At 43.7% G+C, this 26,882-nt stretch overlaps 1 protein-coding gene across 5 annotated transcripts in view; it reads right to left on the bottom strand.

The window, feature by feature from the left end:
* DIP2A (disco interacting protein 2 homolog A) overlaps positions 1-26,882 on the bottom strand; it is a 107,117-nt gene that overhangs the window by 64,186 nt on the left and 16,049 nt on the right. For 4 of the 5 annotated variants that reach the window (XR_013447331.1, XM_078071389.1, XM_078070017.1 and 1 more), the window contains exons 2-6: positions 20,401-20,472; positions 15,736-15,855; positions 10,798-10,917; positions 9,214-9,444; positions 5,611-5,739 (exon numbers count right to left, since the gene is read on the bottom strand). Coding sequence is in view for 4 of the 5 variants with exons in the window: in XM_078071389.1 (XP_077927515.1) it covers positions 5,611-5,739; positions 9,214-9,444; positions 10,798-10,917; positions 15,736-15,855; positions 20,401-20,472 (672 nt within the window). In the remaining variant the exon portion in view is untranslated. The remainder of the gene's footprint in view (positions 1-5,610; positions 5,740-9,213; positions 9,445-10,797; positions 10,918-15,735; positions 15,856-20,400; positions 20,473-26,882) is intronic. The other variant, XM_078070403.1, reaches the window with a different exon arrangement.

The raw sequence follows: 26,882 nt of genomic DNA on the forward strand, positions 1-26,882 counted from the left end.
AACACTCCAATGAAGTAAATGATTATGTGCTTAAAGAAAAATGCAAGAATGAATAAAATACTAATTATAAGAAACACATTTTAATTTTAAAGACCTAGGTAGGGTAAAAGTAAAAGGATAAAAAGATTTGCCATGTAACTAATACTCATCAAATAGCTGAAGCCAGCCATAATAATACCAGACAAAGAAGATTTCAGAATAAGAAATAACACAAAGGATAATTTTACAATTATACAGTGGCCAATTCATCATGACAGAACAATTTTTAAATATGTATGCACCTAATAACAGAACTTCAAAATACACAAAACAAAAACTGACAGATCTAAACAAACAGAAAAATCCACAATTAGAGTTGGAAATTCAATATCCCTCTCAGCAAGTTATAGAAAAGGTACACAGAAAATCAGTAAGGAGAGAGAAGACTCAAACTAAAGTATCAATCAACTGGATGTAACTTTCATTTACAGAAAAACTACCCAACAGCTTTATATACCCAAAACAGACCATGTGCTGGGTCATTAAAAAGTTTTAATATATTTAGACGGAGTTGAATTATATAATATAGTAAGAGAAATAGACCCAAAATATTTGGAAATCCATTGAAATTAAACAACACACTTCTAAATAAATCATGGGTCAAAATGGAAAGCATGAGGGAAATTAGAAAATATCTAGAATTGAATATTAAAAAGGAAAAGAATGGGGGCGCCTGGGTAGCTCAGTCGTTAAGCGTCTGCCTTTGGCTCAGGTCATGATCCCAGGGTCCTGGGATCGAGCCCCGCATCGGGCTCCCTGCTCTGCGGGAAGCCTGCTTCTCCCTCTCCCACTCTCCCTGCTTGTGTTCCCTCTCTCGCTGTGTCTCTCTGTCAAATAAATAAATAAAATCTTTAAAAAAAAAAAAAAAAGGAAAAGAATGTATCAAAATATGTGGGATGCTAAAACAGTTCTTAGAATATATTTATAGCTTTAAATGCCTTTTTTTTTTCTTTTTTGGAGAGGGAGAGGTGGGGGAGAGAGAGAGAGAGAGACTCTTAAGCAGGCTCCACACCCAGCATGGAACCCGACGCAGAGCTCAATCCCACGACCCTCAGATCATGACCTGAGCTGAAATCGAGTCATATGCTTAACCAACTGAGCCACCCACACACCCCTAAATACTTTCATTAGGAAACAAGAAAGGTCTAAATTCAATGATCTAAGATTCCACCTCAAGAAATTAGAAAAGGAAAAGCAAAGTAAACCCAAAATAAGTAGAAAAAAGATAGGAATAAATATAAGATTTGAAGTAAATACAATAGGAAAAAACCAATTAAACCAAAACCAGTTCTTCGAAAGATAAATAAAATTCAATTAACTTTCTAGCTAGAATGATCAAGATAAAAAGAGAGAGGACACTAATTACTAATACCAGAAATATAAGAGGGGACACCACCACTGATTTATATACATCAGAGGAAAATAAAGGAATATCATAAACTTATGCCTAAATTGGAGAGAACAGATGAAATGAACAAATTCTTTCAAATACACAAAATTGACTCAAGAATAGAAAAATCAGTTTTCTCTTATAAGAAAGTAGAAGAGGAGGGAATATTTCTCAGTTCATTTTGAGATAAGCATTATCCTGATACCAAGACCAGACAAAGATATTACAATGAAAAAAAAAAACAAAACAACTACAGACTACTACGTATCTTGAACACAGACCCAAAATCCTTAACAAAATGTATTAGCAAATCAAATCCATAATACAGAAAAAAATTATGCATGATAATTATGCATGATAACCAAGTGGGGTTTATCCTGAGAATATAACTTTGGTTTAACATTCAAAAATTAATTAATGAAATTTACTACATTAACAAACTACAAAAGAAAAACCATATGTGACTTTATCAGATCAAAAAAAAACACTAAACAAGGGGGCCTGAGTGGCTCAGTCAGTTAAACGTCTGACTCTTAATTTCGACTCAGGTCATGATCTCAGGGTCGTGAGATTGAACCCCCTGTTGGGCTCTGCGGTGGGTGTGGAGTCTGCTTGAGATTCTCTCTCCCTATCTCTCTGCCCATCCCCACCCCTTGCACTTTCTCTCTCCCTCTCCCCCTCTCTCTCTTAAAAAAAAAAAAAATCATTTAACAAAAACCATGACAAAAATTTTCAGGAAATTAGGAAAATAATAGAACTTCCTAATGAAGAGCACCTTTGAAAAACACACAGCTAACATCACAATTCAAACATGAGAAAGTGGATGGTTTCCCCCTACAGTTGGAAACAAGGCAAGTCATATCCTCTTTCAACATTTCTCAATGACACTAGTGGGAGTCCTACACTGCAATAAAGCCAGAAACATAAATGCTCCTAAAGACAGTTTGGAAAGAAAAGTAAAACCAGACTCATAGACAATATGGCCAAACATATAGAATCTTAAGGAATCTACCAAAAAAGTTACTGGAACTAATAAAAGGCCAACATACAAAAACCAACTGCATTTCTGTAGACCAGGAATAAGCAACTGGAAAAAATTTAAAATACTATTTACAATAACATCAAAAATATAACCTATTTTGGGATAATTTTAACAACATAGGTGCAATACCTGCATACTGAATTCTACAAAACAATGCTGAAAAAAATTTTATAAGAGCCAAATAAATGGAAAGATATACTGTATTTATCAACTGAAATATATAATATTGTTAAGATGCCAATTCTCTCCAAACTGATCTACAGAGTTAATGAAATATCAATCAAAACCCAGCAGGAATTTTGGTAGAAACAAACAAACTGACTTAAAAATACATGTTAAAATGCAAAGGAGCTGGTATTCCAAATTTGCCAAAGCAAACTGTAAAATGAAAAGCAGAGTGTGCGGGGCCTGGGGGGCTGAGTCGGTGAGGCGTCTGCCTTCAGCTCAGGTCATGATCCCAGGGTCCTGGGATCAAGTCCCACATGGGGTTCCCTGCTCAGCGGGGAGCCTGCTTCTCCGTCTCCCTCTGCCCGACCCCCCAGCTCGTGCTTGCTCTCTTGCTCTTTCTATCTCAAATTAATAAATAAAATCTTAAAAAAAAAAAAAAAAGACAAGCAGAGTTTGAAGAGAAACTGCACGATTTCAAGATTTGTTATAAAACCACAGTAACCATGACAGCATGGGATTGGTGTAAGAATGGACAAACAGCCATGGGATGGCATAGACAGCCAGGAACAGATCCTTCTCATATATGATCTACCAATTTTTGTTAAAGATGCCAAAGAAATTTGGTGGGGAAAGAATGGCTTATAACAAATGATGTTGGAACAACTGGACATCCACATGCGAAAAAGCAAACTCTGATCCATATGTTGTACTTACACTAAAATTAACTCAAAATGCATCTTATACCTACATGTAAAACCTAAAACTATAAAATTCTAGGAGAAAACATAGAAAACCTTTATGACTTTGGGTTAGGAAAATATATCTTAGATAAGACACAAAAGTAGGATCCATAAAAGAAAACATGAGTAAACTGGACTTCATCAAAATTAGTAACTTCTGCTCTTTGAAAGTCACTGTTAAGAGAATGAAAAAAAGACAAGCCACAGACTGGGAGAAAATCCAAATTATATACCTCATAAAGAACTTGAATCCAGAATATATAAAGAACTCTCAAAACTTATAAGAAAACATCACATTAAAAAAATAAGCAAGATCTGAACAGACTTCTAAAAAGACATACAGATGACAAATAAGCACATAAAAAGATGCTCCACTTCCTGAGTCTTTAGGGAGATGCTAATTCACCGCACAATGAGAGACCTCCACACACCCAGTAGGATGGGTGACATGAACAGATGGACAATACCAACTCCAGGCAAGGATGTGGGCGAACAAGGGCTCTCATCACCAGCCGTGGGACTGTGAAATGGTACAACCACTTTGGAAATCAGTTTGGCAATTTCTTAGAAAGTTAAGCATAAGCCTATTATATGATCCAGCCATTCTATTCCCAGCTATTGACCCAAAAGAAGTGAAAGTATACTTCTACACAAAAACTTGTATAAGAATATTCACAGCAGCTTTATTTGCAATAGCCAAAACCCGGAGGCAACCCAAATACCCCTCAGCAAGCAAACAAGTGCAGCGCATCCATAAAATGAAATTCTACTTATCAGTAAAAGGAACAAACTATCGATACATCCAAGAACATGAGTGAATCTCAAAGTACTTATGTAGAGCAGCAGAAGCCAGACAATCTACGAGGAAATACTGCATGATTCTATCCATATAAAATTCCAGAAAATGCAAACTAATTTATATTGTCAGGAAGTAAATCAGGAGTTGCCTGAAGCCTGGGGGTAGCCCAAAAGGGCAGAAGGGCGGGTTTACAAAGGGGCACAAGGAAACTTTTAGGAATGGTGGATGTGTTCACTATCTTTTTTTAAAAAAGGATTTATTTATTTATTTATTTATTTATTTATTTGAGGGGGAGAGAGACAGAGAGAGAGAGTGAGCCTGTGAGCAAGACATGGGGAGGGGCAGAGGGAGAGAGAATCCCAAACAGGCTCTGTGCTGAGCGCAAGCCCCATATAGGACTCGATCTCACCACCCTGAGATCATGACCCGAGCCGAAATCAAGAGTCGGATGCCTATCCGACTGGGCCACCCAGGCGCCCCAAGATTTTATTTATTTATTTATTTACTTATTTATTTGGGGGGGATGTGAGGGGAGGGGCAGAGGGGGAAGATGGATGTGTTCACTCTCTTGATCATAGGGACGGTTTTCACAGGTATACACACGTCTTAAAACTTGTAAGATTGTATACTTTAAATATGTGCAGTTGATTACAAGTCAGTTATACCTCAACTAGCTCTTATTTTTTAAATATAATCAAATTTAAAAAATCTATCTAACCAATGGAAAGCCTGCTTCATGTTGACTCAGTATTTTCCTGTTGCATCTGGACAAAGAGCTAAAAGACCTTGACAAAATTGGATTTACTGCTTAGGAATATCAAAATACACGTTAAAACCTTCGATCTAAGATCCTCTGGATTTTTTTGCAATTCTAATCTGGTACACTGGAAAGAAAACTTCACGTGATTTTGATAAAAGACACCGGAAACTGTTTCCAAAGGAAATAGCGCAAATGAGGACACTGTGAGGATCACACTGGCCTTTCTGGCCTGCAGGTCAGAACCAGGCTTGCCGCTATGCCCATTTCTCAGGCTGTGGGCACGGAGGGCGTGGGGACCAGTGTGTCACAGGCAGGGTGCTCTCACATTGAGGCCACACAGAGTCTGCAACAGAGACTGCCCACGGCTTCTCATTTTCCTACTGTTTTGTAGATCTGAACTCCTTTGGCATCCAATTTAGATGTGGAGGCTTTCTCCTCCCTGCTCTCCTTGTTCCCCATCTGACCCATTCCAGAGATTTTGCTGACTGCTTCTCCCCACGACACTCTCTGTAACGTCCCCCGCACACACTGGCCTCCGTTCACGCGCACTGAAGAATTACAGCTAATGGCTGGCTCAGGTTTGCTAAAGCAAATGCACCAAAGCCATGTTCCATACCCGAAGAGAAAGGCTGTGCTCTGCTGTTTCAAAAGGACAAAGACAGGCATGCTCACCACCAGCCGTTTCCAGGACACTCCCGCTGTAGCCCCGAGCGACACCTCGCACAGAAGCCAGCTGCGGATGTTCACGGTGCGAAAGCTCCCCAAGGCCCGTGGTGACATCCGGAGGGGCGGAGTGCACATCTGCTTTGGAAAAACAAACCCCAAATGAAAGTGGCTGTTGATTCAAAGAGGAGGAGGTTGCTCTTTAAATCCCATTCAAGGAAAGCCTCAGTAACTGAGCTCTAAGCAAGGAATGTGATATCTGATTCATTCTGTTTTTCTGGTTGACCAAGACACATCAGGACCCTGTGAACTCTGAACTCCCGGACACAGCCTGCGGACACCTGTATGCACGTGGTTCTCATAGGGATCTCGGCCAGAACCTCCGACGATAATGCGTTGGCAGTCATGAGTGAACTTTAGACAGACATCTCAGTGAAGGGGGCGCCTGGGCCGCTCAGTCAGCTCAAGTCATGATCTCAGGGTCCTGGGATCAAGCCCCTCATTGGTCTCCCTGCTCAGCGGGGAGCCTGTTTCTCCCTCTGTGTTCTCACTCACTGTCTCTCAAAACAAAATAGTAAGAAATCTCAATGAATCAGAGACACATTTTAAATCAGTTGTCATTGGAATATTTTCGTTGTATTATGAAAAAAATAGCCAGGCTTCTATAAACTACCCCCCACTCCCCCGAAAACTATGTTGAATGTCACAAAGACACAAGACCTTTTCAGGCTTCAAAGAATAAGCCTATGAAGATAAAAATGATCCCTGCTTCCAGATCAACACATCTCACTATTGGGGGACCTCAGTCAAGTACTAAAAGATATTAATGTCACAGTTAAAGACAAACGACGTTAGATGCAGAAAATGTTTGAAGTCACTCCTTCCATTGTCCGAATGCTCATTTTGGGGTTTAATCTGTACCATATGGCACATGTATCTGTTTGGAGTGCCGGCTGACTGGAAGCTGCTGAGGCGTGAGCGTGAGCATGAGCCTGAGCGTGAGCGTGAGCGTGAGCGTGAGCGCGGCGTCTGTATGAGGGCCGGCGGGACAGACCTGCCGTCCCTTTGGTCCTCTGATGCGTGTTCCTGCCCCCACAGGGGCCACTCTGCTGCTTCTGATTTTTAAGTTCTGATCGTTTACCTATTAGTTCATCACCTAGGCAAAATGCAAACCAAAATTTTTTAAAAATATGTAGAAAGATGAAATTATATGGAAGCAAAACCCAAACTCTATTTACATATCAGAAAACACCATTTGGAAAAATCTAACTTAATGACAGCGTTTTCACAACCCGTGAGAAAGTGTGATGTTGATGAAATTAGCATTTTAAAGTATGCCTATCATGAAGTTCTTTTAGTTTAGAAAGAAATTTCCCCAACCTTCCAAGTCTAGCAAAAAGAGTAAGTGATTTTAACAATATTCATGAAAGGCATAAATGGTAATCTTAACTATAAAGTAGTTTTAAAATCACTACATAAAAATAAACAATACTCAAAATAAAAATGAGCTGCTATAACTGAAAATACTACTTTTAAATATAGGTATTTACATCTGTGTCCCAATGTTTTATGGATTTAATTTAATTTCTTTAATCCAAAATTGAAAATATTTTTTTAAAATTACCTTTACCTAATATATTGTACCTCAATTTTTTTTTTTACCTAATATATCCTCCTTCTTTCTATATTTCTTTCCTTAGTCCAAACTGAAGAATTCCCCAGTGCTAAAAACTAAAAGGATGATTTTTATAATAAGGAGCAGGAAGGTAAGTATTTTCAGATTCAGGAACTCAAGTCAACTATATCCAGAGAACATTTAGCAGAAGAAGGCTACGATCCACAGTGAAGATGACTAGAATTTACAAGAACTGATCACACAGTGTGTGGGGGAGGCTAAGCGAGTGGGACGGGGGAGAAGAGGGTGCGGCCACACCCGCCAGAGTCGGGGGTCCTCCGTGCGCGCGGTAAGGAGTCTCCCTTGTCAGCCTCCACAGCCCCCCTCGCGGAGAACACACCCCCCCACAGCCACGGGCTTTGTGAAAAGACCCCACGGCCACAGGACAGTCCAGGGCTACGGGGCTCTGTGTTCTGGGCTGCGGCCAGCCGCTCATGCTACATACACTTTCATCTCTAACCCACCGGGAAGCAGGGTTCGCAACAGCTCGGCAATGCTGATGCAGTTCTACTTTCTACACCATCTCGCCCAGAACAGAGTATCAGGAAGCAGAAATAAGGTAACAGAACATTCAGAAACACCGTTTTCCTCCCATTGGAGATATCTATTTCCGATACGTGAAATCACTGTGACAAACAGAGGAAAAAATGCATCAGTGTGAAGGCCGTGTTTCCAGCTCTCCCCGGAAGCCCTCCTTGAGGACAGCTGGGGAGTGACCACAGCCGGCCCATCGGCAGGACACCCAGGGCCGCTGCCAGAAGAGCCTGCGGGGGCTGCTTCCCCAAGGGCTCTGCCCCCAAGCCCCAGCCCCGCCGGCTCCCCAGTGCCCTCGGCAGCCACTCCGTGCGCTGGAGCAGTGAGCCCACGTCACGGCGGAAGATAAGCTTGGCAGAAACGTGCAGGCTTCCCGTATTGACTCAACAGGTAAACAGAGAAGAGCATCCATGATGTGTCCACAGAGGATGCTGAGCCTCATCCAGTAAGGGGGTCAGCTCCCAGGGCAGCCAAATGACCAAGATTTCACAGGAAAGCAGCTCGGCCCCCGAGCCCGCACCTGCCTGGGGGTGGTAAGGCTCCGGGGAACCCCCGGAGACACGGCCTGTGACGGGCATGGTGCACCACGACAGTTTCAGCAGAACTCACAGCAAAGAGAACCGTGCCAGCCCTGGGCCAGCTGTGTGATCTCAGGCGAGGGACAAACAGCCTGCTGTCTGTCCTTCCCTGCACATCCAGAGAACCGCGGGGGTTAAGAGAAGTCTGCGGCAGTGCCGACAGCACCCCCGAGAAACACGCGTCGTTACGGGGCGAGTGCAGAGTGGACGCGAGCTCCGCGCACCAGCTCACATGCGGCGAACTATGCTACGGTCCAGCAAATAAGACTTCAACTCGGGAAAGGTTTGCAATTTTTCCTTTCTAAGATTAATGTAATTTAAAGAAATGGATGAATTAGAAAAGACCTACACATCTTTATGATTTAGCTTTGCCGGACACCTCGGTTCAGGGTGAGGGGTTGTTTCACTTGGGATGTGGCGTTAGGAAGGCCAGACCGTGGCTGCAGCCCCGGCCCCTGCCCCGCTGCTGGCTCCACTGCGGTGCTCACAAGGCAAAGAGCGAAGGCGGAGACAACGCAGGGGCAGCAGGCTCAGGGTGGCCATCAGGAGCCACCGAGGCCACGGCTGGGGACCGTCCCCCCTACAGCTGCTACCTGCACCAGCCCACCCCTCCGGAGCAGGAGGAGACAGGATTCCAGAAACACCACCACTTCTGGGGCCCACGGGGAGGCCAACAGACCACACGGTCTGCAACTGCCAAACCACAGAAGCATCAAGAACTACTTTTGTTCCCAAAATGACCTTTCCAGATGAAAAAGAGAAGGTGGGCCTTGATGGGCGCAGAAGCACCCCGTCCTGGAGGGGCCGTGGCTGCTCGTTACTGACCTATGTGGGCGTGGGCCGCGGGGCCTGTGAGCGTGGTGGCGGCGGCACTGGGAGCGGCGGCGGGTCTCCCTCCCGGGTGAGATGAGGTGGAGGATGCAGAGGATGAGGTGGACGAGCCCTGAATGACCCGGTCGAGCCAGGGCTCGATGTTGGAATGGCTCTGGAGCGGAGTGGAGGTGAGTCGCCCGGGTCGCCGTAAAGAGCCCTCATCTTCTGAGGCAGATGATGTGTCTGTGGTTAAAATGACGACAGGCATAATGTAGGGATGAGTAGGGAGGAGGGCGGAGTTCCCACACTGGCACCTGTGTCTCCCAGGCCCGCACACGGCAAGCTTTGTGCACCTGCACTGCTGCCCCCAGCCTGGCCCAGGGGTCACCTCAAAGGCTGCCCTCAGTCTCGAAGGGCCTGCGTTTGCCCAGCTGTGAGATCCAAGGAGCCCCACCTGGGAAAGTGGGAAAGGGGTTTCACAAGCCCAGCTTCCCCCAGGGGACGGTCTGGGAGCACCACACGCTGGGAGTGAGGACAACCCCAAGCCCTAAATGGCTTCAGCACACTCCCTGGTGGGGTCCCCAGGTGTTGAGTGCCCATCTGAGCGAACGCCCCGCACAGCCAGCACACAAGGCTCAGCCGGCCCCCTGAGGAAGTGCAGCCGTCAGGGGAAGCACCCCCAGCCCACCCAGGCCGCCCCCGTCCACCTGTGTCCTCCTAGGGGAGCTGGCGGTGAGCTCTGAGAACAAGTCCTTCCCCAAGACAACTGCTTCAGTCAATAAGGTTACCTGTTCGTTAAGGTTCTAGCAAGTCACCGTGACTGTGCATTTTATTATTATTAAAAAGTTTTTTTAAAAAGTGGGTAGTATCTATAGTTATATTTAGTAGAAACAATAATTTGACAGCTATTTCTAGAATATTTTTTTCAACAATATAAACTTTTATTTTTCTTTAGAAAGGAATTGTTACCAAAACCACCAAATTGTCTTGTAAATCTGGTGTGTTTGGGTTTCACTACATCATCAAACCAAAAACTCATGTTGCCATGTTTCGTGACTTCAAAAACAAGACAAGCAGCGCAGAGCGCCACACATCACCAACACCGGGCGTGGTGCGGACGGCGCTTACAACACCTTCGCTAAAGAAAAGCTCCATGTAAAAGTTCTCATTTCTAAAGGTAATGGCAACAAAACAATAATAAATTTTTTAAATCCTCCTAATAGCCTATACTCTCCTGTTTAAGGCTTGGTAACAATATAGTAAATAGTCATTAATAAGATGAGAATAATTTTAAAATTCTTAAATCAGAGAACTTTAGTATTCCAGTAACATTGATTTTAGGTTCCTCTCTTGACTAAAAAGCATAAATAGCATCTTAGTAAAAGAATTAAAATCTACCCAAAAGTCCTGTAGAAAGCAAGCACCCACGGGTAAGAGTCACACTGTATACCACAGATTTTCAGGAAGGAATACGGCACATATACAAACATTTCTAATCTCTAATTTTTCCAAATCTTTACTACAGGTCAGAGGGGTAAAGGAAGGCTATGAGGTCAGGCCTGTGGAACCCCACAGAAGCCAACAGTCCGTCCATACCTGGAGGCGTGTAGGTTTCCACCGAGGAATGTACGAGAACAGAACGTCTTTTCGAAGGCATGGGCATCTTCCTCTCCTTGTATTTGGCCAAAGCTGCTTGCACCGCCTCCGTGTGAACATCTACATAAAAACAAGAGCAGAAAAGACACTTTCTACAAGATCGCTTAGGCAGTAACAAAATTAAGTTTTATATTCTTATTTGTTTTCATTGAATGTGAAAGAGACATCAGCATGGCCTATCACAAAGGAGGGCACGTGATGGAATGAGCACTGGGTGTTGTATGCAACTGATGAATCATTAAATCCCACCCCTGAAACTAATAATACACTGTATGCTAATTAATTAATTTTAAATTTTAAAAATTTAAAAATTAAAAAAAAATAAGCATGGCCTATGACATTGGCCCTAGATTTCTTTAACTGTTCCTTCGTTTGTAGATTTGGACCCATGTAAATATTTTCAGTTATAAATCAAAACTATATAAAAAAGAAATCCCCCAAATTAAAAATAAAATGAAATAAATGAACCTAAATGTGTCTCCAGTTGTTGGCCTAAACTATTCCAAATGACTTTCAAGTACATAGTTAGACCCTTTGGCCTGTTCCTCTGGAGATATCTACTAAGGATGCACAGGAAATATAAACTCTGGGGGCGCCTGGGGGTGCTCAGTCAGTTAAGTGTCCTCAGCTCAGGTCTCGATCTCGGAGTCCTGAGTTCAAGCCCTGTGTTGGGCTTCACTACTTAAGAAAAAAAGAAAGAAGGAAAAGAAATACAAACTCTTTTCTGCATCACACAGCGATGCTACCATCCCTGGGAACCAAGACACTCACGAGGAAGAAGATCCAAACACAGAAAGGAAGTGAGGTCAGCCTCTGTTCCTGATCTGAATGGAAAGTGTCAGCATGAACACATGTGATATTTTGTCTTTAACTATTATGCGGTACCCCCTCTGCTAAAAATGCCTAGAAGTGCCAGCCCAGGGGCGCGTGGGTGGCTCAGTCGGTGGAGCATGGGACTCTTGATCTTGGGGTATGAGTCTGAGCCCTACGCTGGGCATAGAGCTTACTTAAAATTTTTTTTGAAATAAAAATAAAAAATTAAAAACCATACGAACATTTGGATATTTGATATTAAGGAATTATTTTTACTTATTTTGTGATAATGGTTTTTATCTTTCAGAGCTACAAGGATACGATCCTTTTCAGAAACAGGCACCAAGAATATTATGACATCTAAATGAAATAACGTCATCTCTGAGATTTGCTTCAAAATCATGTGGGAAGGGAGGGCGTAGGTGGGGTGTGGATAAACGGATCAAGACTGAGCATGACTGGGGCTGTGCATCTGGACAGTGAGTAATAACACGTGTAATAACACGAGGAAGTCCACTTTTGTACCTGTTTAAATTTTTCTCCAACAAAATGTTTTTAAAGCATTTAAAACCCTTACAGTGAAATGGCCCATAGGGTGATAATCAGGAAAGATGAAAAATCTGCACACAGATGTATTAAAATAAAATTTACAAACATCAAAGACAACAAGACAATTCTATAAGCTTCCAGAGGGAAAGACTGAATCACCTTGGAAGGATCGAGGAATAGACTCACATTACTCAACAGAAACTACTGGGGGCAGGAAGGCAACGTAGCACTGAAGAAAAACGTGCTGAACCTGGAATTTCAAATTCAGCCAAATTATCATTTAAATGTAAGGGTCTAATAAAAATACTCCCAGACATAAGAAGGTGTCTGAGGGAGAGAGACAAATCCAGGAGCCCTGCAACAACACAACAGTAACTGTGAGCACACACTTTAAACCCTACTGCAGCCTTAGAAACCAACACAATCACAAATACAGGTACAACAACAGAAGACTGAAAATCGACATGATACCAGCACAACAGGGGTCTAAGCCAACAAATCCAAGAAGCTCAGCAAACCCCAAGAAACATAAAACTACACACACCAAGGCACATGTAGGTTTCTGTGATTTGTCCCACATCACGGGCCAGCCCAACCCGCACGTAGGCAGACCGGCTAGAGCATGTTGTGTGTGAGACTCATGCTGCGCGAGTCACCTCAGGAGCCTGGTTAGTGGACATTAGCTGGCCTCCAGGTCAGAACCGGCCCTTCTGGTCTGGACCCCAAGAGCTGTAAATCTAGCCTCACATCTCCTCGCATGCCCGGCTGCTCCAGGCTGGGCTGGCCCCCCGGAATGGAATCTGGGAGGGGAGACAGACACACCCAGGAGCCCAGGCTCCTGGAAGATGTAAAGACATGACAACATGGAAATGCAGCTCACTCCAAACTGCACGTAGGTGAACCAATGTTTAACCTCAGACCCTGTCGTTGGCCCTATAAATACGGCCCTTATGGGGATGGTCAGTGGGAAGTCTCAGCTGCAGGGAGGACGCTCCGCCCAGGCCTCTCAGTGGGGACTCCACCCTGGCTGTCTCCACGGGGCTTCCCCAGCTGATAAGGTCGGGTGTTGCAAGCACCCGATCTGATGTAATTCTGTCCTATCCTCCTTTACTGCTTACTATTTCCCTCATCTATGCGCAGATTTCTCTTTTCTTCTTTCTATTTCTATGATATCAATAAAATGTTCTTTCCCCTTTGAAACTGAAAGTACGGCTGCCACAATGAGAACAGTACATCATAACCAAATCACTCAAAACCAGCGATGAAGAGAAAAATCTTAGAAGTGCCAGAGGAGAAAAGTCACATTACAGACAAGGGAACAACAATAAGGAACAAAGCAACAAAACTTGGAGGAAGAGCACTACTGATTTCAACAATTATTACTGAGCTATAATCACTGAAACATGGTTTTGCTGTAAAGATAGACAAATACATCAACAGGCCAGGACAGAGTCCAGAAATAGCATCGCGTCTACCTGCGCAGGTGTTCCTAGAGAGAGGGGCAAAGGCAGTGTGTTCTCAGCAAATGATGGGGGCAAGTGGGTATCTGTATGCCAAAAAATGAGCTTTGATTCATACCCTGAACTAATACTACACTCAACTAAAATATGGATCATAGACCTAAAGCTAAAATATAAAACTATAAAACATCTAGAAGAAAACAGGTGACAATCTTTGTGACCTTAGGTGAGGCAAAGATTTTTTAGATACAAGAACAAAAGCATTATCCACTAAAAAGAAAAACAAACAAAAAACGGTAAGTTGGACTTCATTAAAATTAAAAACTTCCAGGGGCATCTGGGTGGCTCAGTCAGTTAAGCGACTCACTTTTGCTTTCGTCCTGGGGGGTGATCTTGGGTCGCAGGATCAGCCCCACGTTGGGGTCCGTGTTCAGCACGGAGTCTGATTCTCCCTCTCCCTCTGCTCCTCCCCCTACCGCTGCGTTCTCTCTCTTTTTCTCATGCGCACGCATGCATGTGCTCAAATAAATAAATAACATCTTTTAAAAAATAAATAAAATAAAATTTAAAACTTCTGCTCTTCAAAAGCCGCTTTAAGAGAATGCAAAGACAAGACAAAACCTCAGAGAAAATACCAGCAAATCACAGTTATGGTCAAGGTCTTGTATTCAGAAAATAAAGAATTAGAACTAGAATGAAGTTCACAGTTTATTAACATCTGTCACATGGAAACAGATGGGGAGCAGAGGACGGGGAGGAGCAGGGAAAGTAGGAAGAAAAGGAGAGAAAGGGGGCCTCTACTATGACCCCATTCACGGAGTGCGTGCGTGCAAGCGAGTAACTGCATGTGCTTGTGGGTATCAGTGGGCGCGTGTGTGCACCTGCATGAGCGTCGGGGTATGTGTGTGTGCACGCAGGCATCGGCGGGTGTGCGAACCCTCGCATGCACCCTCCGCATGCACCTGCAGGTGTCTGCGTGCACCTGCTCAGTGAGATGCTGAGGGTGGTTGTCTCAGGATTCAGAGTTCAGGTGATTTTACTTTTGTCCTTAAACCTGATATATTTGATATCGCATGTAGTATTTATATAATCAGAAAAGAAAATAGGGGTGCCTAGGTGGCTCAGGTCATGATCCCAGGATCCTGGGATCGAGCCCTGCATCGGGCTCCCTGCACGGCGGGAAGCTTGCTTCTCCCTCTCCCACTCCCCCTGCTTGTGTTCCCTTTCTTGCTGTGTCTCTCTCTGTCAAATAAATTAATAAAAATCTTAAAAAAAAAAAAAAAAGAAAGAAAGAAAAGAAAATATTAACAGTGTGACAAATGTATGTTAAATTAGTATGAAATTATCTGATCAAAAATTTCTTGTCACTCCCATGTTAACGTAACACATAAAATCTTAACATTCCTCTGAGATATTCTTTAAACAAAATGGTCATTTCTTTATCTCTGTTGAAAGTTTTTCATCATTAAAAAAAAAAGCTTTCCAAAAGAGCTTAAATGGAAAGGAAATGTATGATCACACACGGTGGTGAAGCAGAGTGCCCCAAAGCTACTGACATGCAACCTACAGCTGAAAACATGAATCTTTTCAATGGGCATTCTGATCATTCAAATAAAATATCACAGGCTAATTTAAATATTGATAAAAGCACGGATAGAGTGGCAGAAATCTCCTTAGAAGGAAATCTCCAAAATTAGAAAAAGAAGGAATAGTAAAAACACCTATAGTAATAAAGCTGCTCCATAACATACAAAAATTACCAATACCAACCCCAAAGCTGGAGGTAGAAAAATGGACCAAAAAGTTTAAAGAAATTATACTAATTGCGGGGGGAGGGACAATTTCTCCAGGGGTTTTTATAAGCATTCCCTGGGGAGAGACCCCCAACCCTACAGGTCACATTAAGAGATCCTGTGATTGTGGGAAGGTTAGATTTTCTCTTGAAAAGTAACAGGATGTGGTAAATTATCCTTCAGTGAAAACACTTTCTTCAGCAGCCATTTACAGCCAAGTCCACCGCGGGGGGTGGGGGGGCTATCCCCTCTCTGGTCCCTACCTGACCGGAAGCGCTCGTCCCGGGAGCTGGTGGGCCGCGGCTTCTGCTGTTTGGGCACGGCGGCTGTGGTTTGTGAGGGGGCGGGGATCCTGTTCTCTGCTTGTAGGGATGGATCTACTCCTGCAACACAATTTTGTACGAACAGCTTGTGTAAACAATTTGCTTTTCCAATGATGGAAAAATCCATTTGAAACAGCACATATTCCTCCTATGTTGCTACACAGAACACACTGTAATAATCTGGGCACAAGCATCCTGCAGTGGCCCTTGAAGCCCAGAAGACCCCTGGATCTGGAGGCTGGGAACAGAGCCATGAATACTCACTTCCAGCTCTCTATCCTGAAAGTGCCCAGCCTGCCCTGCCTCATTGTCCGCCGTCCGCAAAAAGGGTGACCATCGCACAGCGTCCCTGCGCGCACCAGCACAGCACGTGTGGCCACCTGCGGCAGACTCTCCTGGGAAGGTCCCTCCTGAATCTGCAATGGCTGTGCCACTTTCCCTGGCACTGTCCATGACGTCAGCCAGCTCCCCAGAAAGCATCCCACGAAGCGGTCCCTGGGGCGGACCAGCTGCCCTTGGACACAGGCAAAAATGTGGGACAGGGGCGAGGGAGGGGTGCCCGTGACTGTGACAGCTGCAGAGCACGGGGTGCAGAGACCTCAGGCACTGACGCCCTCAGCCTGGGGAGCCGGCTTGCTTGCTGTCTGCAAACCCAACACCCAGACAGCCCGCCACCCTCCACGGCCCCTGAGCACACAGGTCCGTAGGACAGCGTGGTGAGTAAATGGACGGGGCCCAAGCATACAGGATCGTGAGACAGAATCCGTGGTATTGTCTGAGCTCCAATCTGCCGACCTTTGAGAACAGCACAACGCAAGCCTTCCGTCATGCTTCATCAGAGTGATGAAGGTTCACTTTAGTCTCTGGCTCCAGACATCTCATCCAAGTAGCCAGTAGGCATCCCAGCCCCGTGGGGTCTGCCAAGCCTTCATCACCTCCTGAAGAAAGGCTGTCTATCCCTGCCTCAAACCCACTGCTGGACACAGTGTGGCAGAGGCAACCCTGTGCGGCCTGGAGACAATGCAGCAAGAGGACACGTGAAAGGACAGCGGAGACCACAGTGGCCGGGGAGACTCAGCACTGCCTCCAGGACACCAGCTTCGGCTCTGGGGACAGGGCGAGTGGCCCTCGGAGCCACACTGCAGACGTGTGAGCAGAACAGCTGTCATCACTGGCGCTTAGGAACTGCACTGCTGGGCGTCTAGTTACAGAGCTAGAAGATGGGAACACTCCTGGAAATCAGTGTTTAGCTCTTCAAAATTTGAGCATACACATAGTATAGCAATACCGGTCAGCACTGTGATTGGCATCTTGTTTCTTGTGACTGGATAGAATGACTTTAAAGTTCGTAATGGAGAATACACAGAATCTTATGCATGATGGATACATGCCTATGGACATCCTTACATTTGCATTCCAAAATATGGGTGCTTTTATTCTTTGAGATAGATTCGTTTATTCCACAAAAATGTAAGCCCAATGTGAAATTATCACAAGAAAGAGCAGGTACATTTTTAGGTTTTACAGGTACCAAGAGATAACTTTCTAAAAGGGTTCCAGCAGTTTGCACGCCCACAAGCAATGCATGAAAGTGCCATTTCCCCACACCCTTGTCAGCACTGGGTGTTTAGAAAGATTTTTAGAATTTTGCCAATCTGATACGAGGACAATGGTTCACTTTAATTTGTACTTCCATATCTACTAGTGGGGTTGAACATCTCCATTTCCTCTTCTTTGAATTTCTATTCATTTCATCCAGCTGATGAGTTCCCGAGAAAGAGCTGCAGGAACCCCGGTCTGCTGGGGTCATGACCCTGGCCTGTGCACGCACCCCAGAGCTGGGGCCCGGCTGGTGGCAGCTCAGCCACTGGGAAATACTTTCATCTCTAGGCAACGAATCATACCTGCTTTCTTTTCCTTTCTAACTCCCAGGTCTCCCATCTTGCAACCCCCACTCAAAGGTGATTCAAATATCCTCCTGAATGTTACAGTATTTTACAATCACAAACATACTTCGAGCTTTGATTCTTCGGAAGCTTCTGTTCGCCGATGCTACATAGAGAGAGCACCCAGCTCCGCGGCCTCCGCCGGGATGGCAGTAGCCGTAAGACAAGGCCTCCTCCTTGGCGCTCTCCTGCATCTTGGCTGGACCGCCTTCCCTGCCACCGGCTGGCTCTTCTGCCCCGAACACCAACACCCCCTTGATGTGACTATGTGGGCACAACCAGGTTTAGTGCTGGAGGCCAGGCCGTTCTCACTAGTAGTCTCTCCCAGAGATGTACTGGCTACTCTCGGAAACTTTCCCCTTCAAATGGGTTATTATTTCCAATCCCAGGTTTGGAAATTTTAAAAACCAGCCAGTGGTATTCAGACTGGACTACATAAGGTCCACAGATTAATTTGGAAATTATAATTTCCATTTAGGAAATCAGTATCTTTCTTCATATTTTAGGGTCTTGGCTATTTCTTTCAAATAGATTTTATGATCCTAATAGAGGTTCTGTGACTTTCTTCCTAAGGCACTAATAAGCATTAGAGTGGCAGTCCCCTGTGGTCCCAAGGTATCACACACCTCTGAGCGCAGACAACTGTCGTTTGCTCTGGTCGTCCTGCTTTGCCCCCCGGTCATGCAGCGGCGGCGGCCCCCGGAGCAGAGTGGCGTCTCCCCCTGCCTGGGCTGCAGATGCCACAGTGTGCGTCACTTAGTCAGCTGCTGGTGACATCTGTCACGTGGGCTCTCAGAGATTAATGAATGTCAGGACATATTCTTCTTATTGTTGGTTTCTTGTGAACCGTACCATACTGATATCGGCAGCATAAGCCATGTGTTCCGTTTACAAATTATTACCGGGGAAGAAACCAGTGGGACAACGGCAGCAGTAAGGGACACTGAGGCACCTCAGGAGCCCCCTGCGTCCCCACCTCACTCCACGAGGACACGGCGTGCTGGCTTCGTGAACCCACTGCCTTGTCTCTCTTCACCAACTCCATGCGAGCTCCTGAAGAGCGCAGTCGGCATGTTTCTCTAGGCTGTGGTGGCTGTGCTCCTTCTGATTGTTTCCTTCACTCCCCATTATGTTTATGAGACGCATCCTTGCTGATGCGCGTGGGTCTCCAAGCTTCCCACCAGAGGGGTTCTGCTGCTCGACGTCTGAGCTCTTGGCAGTTTAGGGATCTAATAAACACTGCTGTGCACAGAGAGAGGACAGGGTGCAAACGTCCCGGAGTTTGTCCCGGGCACCTGTGCGGCGAGCGGCTGGGCACCGCTGCCCCTCTTCAGCTTTACCAGCTGTCCACTCCCCACTGTTGGAATCCCCTCCACAACCCATGCAGGTTACGGGCTTTGTCCACATCCCTCCGATTCCCACTGAGGTTAAACATCTTTCTTTGCTGTTGGCTGGTACGCTTGCCCACTTACAAAACAGTGATTCAAGGCTTCAGCCCGGTTTCCTCCTGCGTTTTTTGAAAAATCATGTTAGGGGACTTTCTGGCTATTTAAGTTTAAATTAATTACAATTAAATTAAAAATTCAGTCTAGCCGTATTTCAAGAGCTCAAGACCATCCATGGCTAGCGGTTACAGAACATTTCCATTATCACAAAAGTTAATAAATAGGACAGTGCTGCCGTCTATGTTCTGCATACTAGTTCTTTTTCAATTATTTGTGTTACAATTATCTTCCCACTGTGTGCCCTTAATCTCTTTATGGTGACTTTGGATAAAATGACCTTGTTAATTTAACCGCAGTCACCGCTCCCTCCCTTAGGGTCACAGCTCAGGCCCTTTAGTGACTCCTGAGGTCCTGCCTATCTTTCGATGGTGACCGTTTTCCTATACAATCTTCTAAGACGCCGTAGCTTTTGCCTTTCTTATTGGCCCTTCTGTGCCGGACACTGCTGTGTCCAGTGACACAGATCTTCTTTGAGGACAGGGAGCTGTGGCAGCACCGTCCCTGCAACGCTGCCCCCCCCCCCAGGCCACGTCTGCACACACATGTGCATCTCCATCTGGGCTCCGGGGCCTGCTCTTGATCCAGCTGCCTGCCCTTACTCCAAACCAGGCCATCTTCACGACGAGAGCGTGAGAGTCATTCTTCTTATCCTGGGAGGGCCATCTTCCCACCTCATTCTTCCTTTTTGAGCAGATTTTGAACCCCTTGGCCCTTTAAACTTATACGTAAATTTTAGAATTAGCTTGTTAAATTCCACCAAAAAAAAACTGTTGAAATGACAAGTGTGTTAGCTCTGCAGATCAATTTAAGGTAGGAAGAATTGGCACTTTACAACATTTGTTCTGAACCTAAGTAAGGGGATGTTCCTTACTATAATCACAGAAAGAATTGTATTCTATAATCATAAAAATATAATAAATCCTATTTGGAAATGAGATCTATACCAAACCCAAGCTATAAATTATAACCTGTGGATTATATTATTTAATATTAGATACGTTGGATTTGGATTTTATTATTTAATATTAGACACGTTGCCCAGTCCTCCTTAATAAAATATGAAACATACCAATGTAAAACTCTAAAATCCATATTTAGGTCAAGTTTGGTGAGAAAATTGACTGTTACAAAACAGTTGAGCGTGCTGACTTTACCTTGAATAAGTGGGATATAGCGTGCAAGCAGCTTTGCCCGTTTCTTTTCATATCCTTTTTGAGTGATGTCACCTGAAACGACAGTGGCAAAAGATGATTATATTTCCTCCAAAGTTCCAAAGTTTTTGAATGAAAAAATAATTCATAATGGAGAAACTGGAAACACTAATATCGCTGTGCACCCACACAACAGAATACTCTTCAGCAGAAAAAAGGAACAAACTTTGATATGTACAATTTGGACAGAGCTTCCTAAGTGAAAGCAGCCTGGCTCAAAGGGCTACAAACCGAATTACTCCATTTATAGGACATCCTGGAAAAGATAAAACCATAGGGACAGAGCAGATGGTAGTTGCCAAGAGATGGGGGTGTGGGAAGGGCTGACCACAATGGGGGATGAGGGGATTTTCGGGGGTAATGAAGCCGTTCTGTTTTGACGGTGGTGGTGGCCCATGACCATATGTGTTCGTCAAAACCCAACAGAACTACACACCAGGAAGAGTGGATTTTATTGTATGTAAATAATACTTTGATTTTTAAAAAATTGTGATCAGCATCCCCTAAGAGCCTGTCAGAAATGCAGATTCTAAAAAAATTTAATAAAAATTTTTAAAGTTAAAAACAAAGAAAGAGAAGCAGACTCTGAGGCCATCCCCCAGAATGAAGCTGAGCCTGCATTTTCCCAAGATCGCCAAGCGAGTCCCATGCGGGCTCACGCGTGCAAGTCCTGGTGTAAGGCCACAGTGCATCCCTGGGCAAGGACTCGGGAACAGGGACTGCTGTTCTGACAAATGATCATAAAGAAGAACAGCCTAAAAACGAATTAAAGCAGCCAGGAATGAGACAGGAAGTGTGTCTTCATGGAAACACTTCTCAAGCTATGCGCACATCTGTTTCCTAGAGAGAACTTGGCAGGCTCAACGGGAATCTGTCGTGTCTTCGAGACTTTATTTAGACCAGAAATATATATATAACAATTTCCACTAGTAGCTTGTTTGGGCAAACTGTCTTTAATAGAAAGCTCTTACTGTTTTGAAGCCCTCCTCCCCTCCCAGTCCCTGCCCCACCAAACCAGCCCAGGACCAGACTGCTGGCAGTTAGAGGGGCAGGATCGCCATCCCCGGGGGCCTCACCAAGCACGGGCTGTACATGATCTCTTGATGTACAATGATCTGTTGTGTCAAAATGTCTCCCATCTAAGTGAAGACTCGCTGGAATTCTCTGGGGAGACATTCATACACCATCCTACAGATGACGAGTTTGGGGTTGGGGAGCACCAGGTCCTGCTCTCCCAGCAGGCGGCTGCTCTGGTCCAGGCCAGACTACCGCAAGCTCCCAGTGGGTCTGCACTGCTTTAACCCCAGCTCCTTCAGCCGGCCCTCCCTGCCAAGCCTCTCTTGTGTATCTCACCTACCCTGCACTTGATTAGCCCCTCTGTACTTTATTCCCCCACCACCCCTACAGCAAACTAGTCTTCTAATTTGAATTTGTTCTGCAGAATGTACACTGCTTTGTGTCCATGTATTTGTGCTTTACCTGAATGGCATGATATTGCAAATCTCACTCTATTTTTTTCTGCTAAGCACTCCATTTTTAACACCAGGCAGTCCATGACGCAGTGAGCACACTAATCCGCTGCTACCAGCCAGGGCCCTTGGGGTGCACTGTCCTTGCCCTACCCCCTCACTGCACACTCACAGACACCAAGCCAGGCCAGGATAGGATTGTAGGATTTAGCTGCTTTTTTTTTTTTAAGATTTTATTTATTTGTCAGAGAGAGAGAGAGAGAGAGAGCACAAGCAGGGGGAGTGGCAGGCAGAGGGAGAAGCAGTCTTCCTGCTGAGCAAGGAGCCGGATGCAGGACTCAATCCCAGGACCCGGGGATCATGACCTGAGCCGAAGGCAGACGGTTATGCCACCAAGGCATCCCTATAGAATTTAGCTTCTTAATGTTTAACTTGTGAACAACTTTAAAGCACATGTATTTTTTTAAAGCAGTATCTACTAAAAAATTATGCTTCTTCTGAAATATATGAAAATATGTAATTAAGACAAATTGAAATGAAAACTAGATAGTTACATGACACAAAAACTGATAAACCCCTATTTAAAAGCAGAGCACTGATTTTCCAGGATATTTAAAAGTTAAGTATTCATTTCCTAGAGACGGCTTCTTCTTTGGTTCCCATTTCAAATGAACATTTCCGAGGTGAAGGTGCCAGGGAGCGTTCAGAAATGAAACGTTAGCTCCCTGCTTCATGCCTGTGATATTGCAAAAGTGGTCTCGTGTCTTCTCACTGAACCAGCTGAACATAACCAAGCTACGCATCTTCATGTGTAACCAGTTACCATATTTGTTACATCCAACTTAGACACTGACCCAACACGCCACTGAATGCAAACTTCTCCCCACACAGAGAGCAAGGCGGAATTCTAAAAGACAGTGCAGACACAAAACCAATAAGCTAATAGAAAAGGGACTCAAATCCAAATTTTCTGAACCCAAGTTCAGTAAACACTCAAGAGACAAACAGCAGAGCCAAACTCCCCAATTGTCTACACAAAACTGGAGTCTCCCTGACCCGACCGCCTTAGGGAATCTCGGTCAGGATAAAGCTCGCCCCTGGCTGTGCACCCAGGTGCCTGGGGGACTCTGGGAAGATGCCAGGGCCCACCCTTCTCTGGTGGTCTGTGGGCTGCTAGCTGTTCTGACCAGCCCTCCAGGCAGGGCTACGGTATGTGGCTCAGGTTGATCTCCACTGCTGCGAACCAAAGTCAGTTAGGGTTCCAAAGGCAAAATCGCAAAAAATATCTCCAAATCCCAACCCAGACACCACAGTTCCTAAAAGCCTATTCTCAAAAGCATTCAATAACTCCTTAAGGCCACAGCAACAAGGATAGGCAGAGCACATCATATATAACAACAAATAATGGGAGACAACCTAATTGTCCATCAAAAAAAAAAAAAAAAAAAAGGAAGAAAATATGCTGCCATACATCATTACTACATAACACTGTTGGTCCTAAAACAATACCCTGGTATTTGGAAGGTAGGGGATGGGTATCACTTACATAGATTCATGATATACTACTGGGTAAAAGTAGCAAGTTGAAAACTATATACATAAAGAATGATTTAATTCTGGTAACAAATAAATAAAACTATGCATGTGTGTAAGTGTATATATTTCTGTGTATGCAAGAAATGTCTGGAAGGGTGCCCAACAAATTATTAATAATGATTTATTTAGCTTGAGGTGGGTGTGAGAAATAGTTTTTACTTCATACACTTCTGAATTCTTTACATTTTTAGCACAATAACTGTAATTAAAAATATATGGAAAATAGTTTGATAATGTACTCTGGTTATATAAGATGTTATTGCAGAAAACTGAATGAATTCTATATACTATTTCTGCAACTTATGAAACTAAAATTATTTCAAAATAAAAAGTTAAAAATACATGGGAGAGACTATATAAAATTGGTGTTATATCTTTTTTAAGTGATAAAATTTGTCAGTGAAACCATCTGGGCATGCAGATTTACTTTCCAGAAGGTTGGCATTTTTTCCCCTTCTATCTTTTATTTTACTTAAAGCTATATATATATTTTTTTCTTTTTTTAGAGCAGTCTCAGGTCCACAGCAAAATTGAGGGCAAGGTACAGAGAATTCCCATACACTTTCTGTCCTAACGCATGCACAGCCTCCCCCATTATGAATATCCTCCACCAGAGTGGTGCACTTTGTTTCAATTGATGAACTATATGGATACATAGTAATTACCCAAAGTTTAGTTATGGTTCGTTCTTGGTGTTGTACATTTTATGAGTTTGGACAAATGGATAATAACATATCCATCATTATGATATCATACAGAGTATTTTCACTGCCCTAAAAATCCTCTGTGCTCTGCCTATTCATCCTTCCCTCACCCCCCAATCCCTGGCAACCACTGATCTTTCTACTGTCTCCACAGTTTTCCAGAATGTCATGGAGTTGTAATCATACAATAACCTTTCCAGATTGACTTCACTTAATGCACTTAAGTTTCTTCCATGTCTTTTCTTGGCTTGACAGCTCATTTCTTTTTAGTGTTGAATAATATTCCATTGACTGGATGGACCAATTTATTTATCTATTCACCTACTGAAGGACATCTTGGTTGCTTCCAAATTTTCTGTAAACAACTGTGTGCAGGGTTTTGTGTGGACGTGTGTTCTCATCTCCTTTGGGGAAACATCAGGGAGCATGATTGCTGGGTCATATGGGAAGAGCACATTTCGTTTTGTGAGAAACCACCAAACTGCCTTCCAGGGTGGCTGCCCCATCTGCTTCCCCAACAGCCGTGAATGAGCGCTCCGGTCACTCCACGTCCTCCCCAGCGCTTGGCGGTGTCCGTGTTCTGGATTGTGGCCGTTCTCGTAGGTGTGCAGCCGAGTTCACCTCCCCGAGGACCTATGACGTGGAGCATCTTTTCATATGCTTATTTGCCATCTGTATGTCTTCTCTGGTGAGGCGTCTGTTAAGGTCTTTGGACCATTTTTCCATCAGGTTGTTTGTTTCCTTACTGTTGAGTTTTAAGAGTTTTGTGTGTTTGGGTAACAGTCCTTTATCAACAGATATGTTTTTTTGTAAATATTTTCTCCCAGTCAATGGCTTGTCTTCTCTTACTCTTAACATTGTCTTTTGCAGAGCAGAAGTTTTTATTTTTAACAGAGTGTTTATTATTTATGTCATGGACTGTGCCTTTGGTGTTGTATCTAGAAGTCATCACCATACCTAAGGTCATCTAGGTTTTCTTCTATGTTATCTTCTATTTATCTTCTAGTTTTACAGTTCTACATTCTTACATTTAGGGATGAGGTCCACTTTGAGTTAACTTTTTGTGAGGGGTCCATACCTAGGTTCACTTTTTTGCCTGTGCATGTCCAGTTGTTGCAGCACCATTTGTTGGAAAGACCATCTTTGTTCCACTGTATTGCCTTTGTTCTTCTGTCAAAGATCAATTGGCTATATTTATGTGGCTCTATTTCTGGCTTCTCTGTTCTGCTCCACTGATCTATTTGTCTGTCCTGTTGACAACACCACACTCTCTTGATTACTGCAGCTTCATAGTAAGTCCTGAAATCAGAGTGTCAGTCTTCTTTGTTCATTTCCTTCAAAATTGTGTTGCTATTCTGGGTCTTTTGCCTCTCCCTATAAACTTTAGAACCGGTTTGTCAATATGCACAAAATAACTTGCTGATATTTTGATTGGGACTGCATTTAATCTATTGATCAACTTGGGAAGAACTGACATCTTGACAATATTGTCTTCCTATCCATGAACACAGAATACCTCTCCACTTATTTAGTTCTTCGATTTCTTTCATCAATATTTTGTAGTTTTCCTCATATAGATCTTGTACATATTTTGTTTGATTTATACCTAAGTATTTAATTTGGGGGGGTGCTAATGTAAATGGTATTGTGTTTTTAACTTCAAATTCCACTTGTTCAGGGCTGGTATATGGGCAAGTGATTGACTTTTGCATATTAACCTTGTGTCATGCAACCTTGCTATAACTGTGTATTAGTTTTGGTGGGAAGGAGGGCTTGTTAATTCTTTTGGATTTTCTACACAGACAGCCATGTTACCTGTAAACAAGGAGTTTTATTTCTTCCTTCCCAATCTATATACCTTTTATTTCCTTTTCTTATCTGATTGTATTAGCTAGAATTTCCACTACAATGTTGACAATGACTGGTGAGAGGAGTCATCCTTGCCTTATATCTGTTCTTACAGGGAAAGCTTTGAGTTCTTCCCCATTAAGTATGATGTTAGTTGCGGGTGTCTTATATTCTGCTTTATCAACTTGAGGAAGTCCCCTTCTATTCCTAGTTTACTCAGAGTTTTATCGTGAATGGGTGTTGGGTTTTGCCAAACACTTTTTCTGCATCTTTGATATGATCATATGATTTTCTTTCTTTAGCCTGTTGTTGTGATGGATTTTCCATTAACTAACTGATTTTCAAATGCTGAACCAGCCTTACAGACCTGGGATGTATCCTGCTTAGATATAGTATGTAATTTTTTTATACATTGTTGGATTCAATTTGCTAATATTTTGAGAACTTTTGCATCTATATTCATGAGAGATATTGGCCTGTAGTTTTGTCTTCTTGTAATGCCTTTGGTTTTGGTATCAGGGTAATGGGGCCTGATAGAATGAGGCATTCCCTCTGCTTCTATTCTATGAAAGGGACTACAGAGAACTGGTATTCTCTCTTCCTTAAGTGTTTGGTAGAATTCCCCCAATGAACCCCACTGAGCCTAGTGCTTTCTATTTTGAAAGACAATTAATTCCTGATTGAATTTCTTTATTAGATATAGGCCTGTTCAGATTGTTTATTTCTTCTTGTGTGAGTTTGATGGATTGTATCTTTCAAGAAGTTGATCTTTTTCATCTAGGTTATCAAATTCATCTAGAGTCAGAAA

The sequence above is a fragment of the Halichoerus grypus genome, chromosome 1, assembly GCF_964656455.1.
Source record: "Halichoerus grypus chromosome 1, mHalGry1.hap1.1, whole genome shotgun sequence".
In the NCBI taxonomy this organism is placed as follows: domain Eukaryota; kingdom Metazoa; phylum Chordata; class Mammalia; order Carnivora; family Phocidae; genus Halichoerus; species Halichoerus grypus.